General features: G+C 41.6%; 1 protein-coding gene across 1 annotated transcript in view; it reads right to left on the reverse strand.

The window, feature by feature from the left end:
• LOC131971585 (rho guanine nucleotide exchange factor 10-like protein) overlaps positions 1 to 5,449 on the reverse strand; it is a 59,903-nt gene extending 54,454 nt beyond the window's left edge. The window contains exons 1-2 of the mRNA XM_059333094.1: positions 5,300 to 5,449; positions 595 to 639 (exon numbers count right to left, since the gene is read on the reverse strand). Of these exons, the coding sequence (XP_059189077.1) occupies positions 595 to 628 (34 nt within the window). The 5' untranslated portion in view covers positions 629 to 639; positions 5,300 to 5,449. The remainder of the gene's footprint in view (positions 1 to 594; positions 640 to 5,299) is intronic.
• Between the last annotated feature and the right edge of the window lie 551 nt (positions 5,450 to 6,000).

Below are 6,000 nucleotides of genomic sequence, written 5' to 3' on the forward strand. Positions count from 1 at the left end.
AGTGGCATAATAATATTATATTATATATCCAGTGGTATAATAATATTATATTATATATCCAGTGGTATAATAATATTATATTATATATCCAGTGGTATAATAATCAGTGAGGTTATGAAGACTATATTCAGAAAAGATGTATAAATTATTGTGTGACTTTGAGTCTGCTGCCTGTCCAGTAAAATACATTTATCAGCTGTTTGTGATTCATATTACAGTTTCTGCCTCCCTGATCTTTTAGACCATTCATTTCTTGATTTACCATAAACCATGCTATTGTGATATCTACTGTTATCTAGATATGAAATGATCCATATTGTTATAGAATAACTGCAGCCTTGTTATTGTCCATAGAGGATGAAGAGGAGTCAGTCAGTCAAGGGTTAACACTGAGCTGTAATGTGATGGTTGCCTGGTTTAGTGGCAGATCTTTTGGTAATTAACCAATCAGATAACAGATACAGTCCTGTTATGATTCTAAGTCTAGGAAGAAGATGATACAGAGGCTAAAGGTGGGAACTGAACTGAAGCCACAGCAAGAAGAATTCAAACTCATGAATCTAAATCATGTTGAACTTTAATATAATGACTCACCGGGATGACAGAGGAGCAGATGTGGAGAGGTCATTCTCTCAGCTCCTGTAAATGAACAGATCAGCTCATTAAAGACAGATTCATTATTCAAGATAACTAACAGTCTCCACTTGTTATAACAGTTATGTAATCAATAAACATAACTGTCACTGCCTAAGTGATCTACAATCCAGATTCCAAAAATGTTGGAGAGCTGTGTAAAACATAAACACAATATGATAATTTGCTAATTCATTTTGGACATATATTCTGTTGAAAACTCTCTTAATCATTAAATGTTATACTTCAGCAACTTAATGGATAATTGTAAATATAAACTCATTCAGATTGATACCAGCAACACATTTCAGAGAAGTTGGGACAGGAGAGACCAAAAACATGTGTCTGGAACATCCCCCAGTTAAAGGGTTAACTGGTAACCAGTGATAGTATCATGATGGGAATGAAAGGGACATCCTCCAAAGGCTTCACAAGACAGAATAAAGAGAGTTCACCACTTTGTGAAAAGCTGTGTGGACAAATCATCCAACCGTTTTAGGGATTTCACCATCTGAAATCACTTAACCTTTCAGGAAAACTTGTCAATGCATTTACAAATGTAAGTTAAAACTCTACCAAGCAAAGAGAAAGTCATACATCAACAATATCCAGAACGCCGCCCACTTCTCTGGGCCGGGCTCATCTGAGACAAAGTAGTCTGACCAGTCCACATGTCTAACTGGTTTAGAAACCTGCAAGTGGTCCTCCAGGATAAAGAGGAGAAGGTCCATCCAGATTATTACCAGCACAAGTTCAAAAGCATCTGTGATGGTATGGGGGTGTGTTAGTGCCCATGGCATCATGGGTAACTGTCACATCAGTGAAGGCAACATTAATGCTGAAAGTACAGACTTTTACAGGTTTTGGAGCAACATATGTTGCCGTCCACACAACGTCTTTTCCAGGGACGTCCCTGCAGCTTTCAGTGAGACAATGCTGAGACACCTCCTGCAGCATGGCTTCAGAGGAACAGAGTCCAGGGACTAGACTGGCCTGATTAGGGATGGGTACCGGATTCGGTACTTTTATAGGTACCGACCGAATTCCGTCGGTACTACCGAGTACCGATTCATGTAAAATCAAACAGTACCATGTTTCGGTACCTAAACGGCGTTAACTTTAAACTGATCATTGATTTCAACCTGTTTTCATTTAACGTCTTTGATTAACAAGCGTGCTGACGATCGCACTATTTTTTATCTTGTTATTTACCTCCTCGTCTGGTCCTGTCTGCTCACCGCGGCCACTAGCCACTAGCTGCTGCCCTCTTCCGCCCCGGTGCAGAGACCAACAGCCGGCTCTAGGCCTGCTAGCCGCCAGCTGCTATCTCTCCAATGTCTCTACCCAGGCTTGGCCTTCGTCTGCCTCCGGATTGGACCTTCCTTACTCCGTTTGCTCTCTCCATTCTTCTGTAGACCAGTCATTAGCAGCTAGCAGCTAGCTGCTGCATCTCTGGTCCTCCGCTAATACTCCGCTCTTCAACTCAGGAATATTATCTGCCACTTTACTCCAAACTGCCTCGCTGAAATTAAATCCCTCAGACTCCTGCGTCATCCTCGATATGTGCACAGAGCAGCCCGACTCAACTTTGTTTATTCCAACCATGCCACGCCCACAATACTGTCTGACCGGCGCTGCGCCCACAGCTACGACGTCATCACAACAAAACACACGTGCACTTGCAACCTTTTTTTTTTTCTCCTCCGTGCACTAGCAACCTGAGAGCTCCTCTGCATCCTTTGATAACACTGCAACCTTCATGTTACAATAAAACAATAAAGCACTGCTCATCCTGGATGTTATATTGTTTTGATATATTTTTTAAAGTTTATATTTTGAGAAATAAATATGTTGAATTGAAAAAAATAGATTTTATTTTTAAACAAATTAACATTTATTACCACATAAACAAACACAAAAGTACCGAAAATTGGTACCGTTGAGTACCGGTACCGATTCCCAGGTACCGGGTATCGGTACCGTATCGGTTCACATGTGAAAGGTACCCATCCCTAGGCCTGATGCAGTCCAGACCTGTCTCCCACTGATGGTGGTGGTGCATTATGAATCGCTAAAGAGGACAACAGAGAGCCCAGACTGTTGAGACACTGAAGTCATAAAGAATGGGAATAACTTTACAGGCTGTTGTGAAAAGAAAAGCTGTTGTAACACAGTGGTTAACATGCTCCATGCACAAATGTTGTTAAATTCAGAATGAGTGTACATCTACAATTAAGTTAAGTTCAGTTCTAACATTAAATATATTGTCTTTGTACAGTTTTTAACTGTTTAACTAAATAGATGTCAGAAAACAGTTAGCAGCGTCCCAAGCTTTTGGGAATCTGGGTTGTCAAATGAAACCTGTTTCATAGATTTTAAACAGCAGGATTGGCTGTTAAGACCTGAATCATAAATGTAAGACACAGAGAAATTTACTAAGCTGAACTTGACAGACACATGATCTGATGGGTTTCTGCTCAGATAAAGAACATGTAAAACCCTACAAATCAGTTAAAATGCTGATTTGAACTCCCAACATTGTGTTCCTCTCTGTCTCCAGCAGACATGAACCCTTAAATCCCCGACCCCACTGTTATTGGTCAAGTTGTACTAAATACATAAATGTGAATTAGATAAGACTAGTAGAATATAATCCCAATATTGCGATGTACTCCCCCACAAAACTGTTAAAGATGTTCTGTCCTCCAGTCTGATTACTCACATATGCATGTTGTGACTCACAGGTAATGTGGAGGGCAGAGGGTTGGGAACCGGTGTTTATCCATGTGGACGGCCCGTTACAGGTGTATTTTGCTGCATTTTGCCAGAGGCAACATGAGCATGTTACATTCCTGAACAGCAGATCCAGGCATGTCTTCCCCAGACTGTTACTCAACTAGATGACACGCCAAACATGACGCCATAGCTTTAATCATTCTCAAAACTAAGTCAATGGTTCTGTTCAGGCTTCCACGCACAGACTTCACTGGCCTTTTAGCTCCAGAGTTCATGTTATTAGCATCAGATTAAAGACCCAGGAAAGAAGAGTCTCTTGTGCCAAGTTGAATTAGTAGAAAAATAGATGAATAATTCAGCAAGCTATGTGGAAAAAAGGCTCATTTCTGAAGAAGAAACCGTGGGCCAGAGAGCTGAATGAACAATAGAGAGAGAAGAACTCTGCTGTCAGCTGGGAGGAGGAAACAGCCTCCGATTGTCCAACCAAGAAATCTACTGACTCCCACTGAGATCTACTGACTCCCACTGAGATCTACTGACTCCCACTGATGACAGCATCAGTTAAACACCAAACACACAAACAACATGGAGGCACATTCTTGCATAATGTTTGACTGAAAGCTGATGAATTCTGTTGTAAGAAATCAGAGTTTTTGCCCCATCAGAGCCAAAGGAAGCCAAAGCCAGCAGTCATTAGTTTGGTCAGTCAGTCACTCAGACCAACACAACACATGTTCACAACTCAATGTGTTAATAACACAGTGATCCAACATCTCCCTCAGGTGACTCAGGGATTTCAATCTGGGCCACTTGGTCCAGATGCATTTAGCTCAGAGAGCTGTTAGCATGACTGAGTTGATCTACAGAATAAAACACAGACTGAACCAGTATAGAGCTCTCTCAGCTGAGAAACACTGTGAGATGACTGATCATATCGTTAGCCTCATAGCATAACTGCTTTATTAAAAGTCATTTTTTGGCCGAACTGTGATATCTGCCTAACTTTACTCTCCGACCACTGCTGCAGCCTATCAGAACACTTGTTAGAGTCCAGAATCACTTTCTGCCTTATTCATCTCTGTGACTTACATACAAACCAAACTACATTATTTATATGTAAGAGAAAAATTGCCTTAGTCAGCGCATATTCTGCCTAAGTCACTTTTATCTGTTATGAAATCGATGTGTTTATTTTTTTATGCAAACTTGTTCACACTTCTATTTGAACTTACTGTTACAATATCAATCAAAAATACCAATGGGCTTACTAAAAATTGTGTTTTTTCTTGTTTCCCGAAAACGTTCAAATATGCTATGAGGCTAACGATATGTTCTCTGATCACAATGTGTTTGGTGACACTATTGTGATTTCTATCTTGGTTACTCCATGAGCTGTCCTGTTGTGCCACAATTAGGAAACGATGGGTGCAACATATATCTCAGGGTCTAAGGGCTAAAGGGTGAGAATGTAAAATAAGATATTGAAAGATATTTTTTAACTCTTGAACTCTTGAACTGTGAGATGTAATAAACATTGTACTCTATACAGCTGCTCAGTTTCAGGATATAAAATCATCTCTGGACAAACAGGAAACTAAAGAAGTTCCAGTCTGGCTGATAGAACAGTCAGCTGTTACCAGGGCAACAGCCAAGCTGCTGACAGGCTGGACGTTGCCCTGCAGGTAACCGGTGACTGACTGTTTATTGTTGAGTAGACAATAAGTGGTCAGACACACCTGCAGCCTGTGGGTCACATGCATTCATAAACTAGATCTGCTCTGTTGGTCTTCTCCTGCAGCTCCAGCAGTCTGACGAGGTCACATACTTTATATCTGACTCACTATTAAAACATTATAATAAACATATATCCGCCCTGTACATTCAGGTTGTTCCCATGTTATCATGTCTGTAAGGCTTCATAGTCACTCACCTGCTGTCTGAAGGGAACTCCGAGCTGATTATCAGCTCAACATAGAATCCAGCAGAATATAAACCGGGTCTCGGTGTGAGCAGATATTTAAATAAAGCTGCAGCATGGAGCAGAAACACCTCAGCTCCAGGTCTGACAGTCCCGCAGCGTCCTCACGCTCCTAATCCACAAACATGGCTTTGGTTTGACACAGCTTTCCCCAAGAAACTCTTCTTTCCAGGGTTTCCTGTTGTGTTTCCCTCTCTCCTCCTGCTCCTCCTGCTCCTCCTCCTCCTGCTCCTCCTCCTCCTCCTCTTCCTCGTCCCGCTCAGCCGGCAGCAGTGTGGGGCGGAGAGAAGCAGCCTGCAGCTTACAGCCTGCTGACCGAGCTCAAGATAATAAACATAGAAACATATTTGTTACATATATGTTACATATGTAGCCGAGCTGCAGGTGAACGACGCCCACAGCTCAGTATAAACACTAAACGTGCTGTGGAGTAACGTTAGTATTCTGCTGGGAACTAAATCGTCTTTACTTCATCCTGAAAAACAAACCGAACGAAAAGACGACAGATAAGATCAGATTTTCCCATAAAGTGGAGAAGATAATTCACCATGAACATTAGTGGTTTGAGGCTGACTGGTTAGTTTCTGAGGATCGAGGAGCTTTTCACTGCAACACTGGCGGAGCAGCATGTTGGAGGGCCGGGGCTGGGATCA

This window comes from Centropristis striata, chromosome 5 (assembly GCF_030273125.1).
Source record: "Centropristis striata isolate RG_2023a ecotype Rhode Island chromosome 5, C.striata_1.0, whole genome shotgun sequence".
NCBI classification, from domain to species: domain Eukaryota; kingdom Metazoa; phylum Chordata; class Actinopteri; order Perciformes; family Serranidae; genus Centropristis; species Centropristis striata.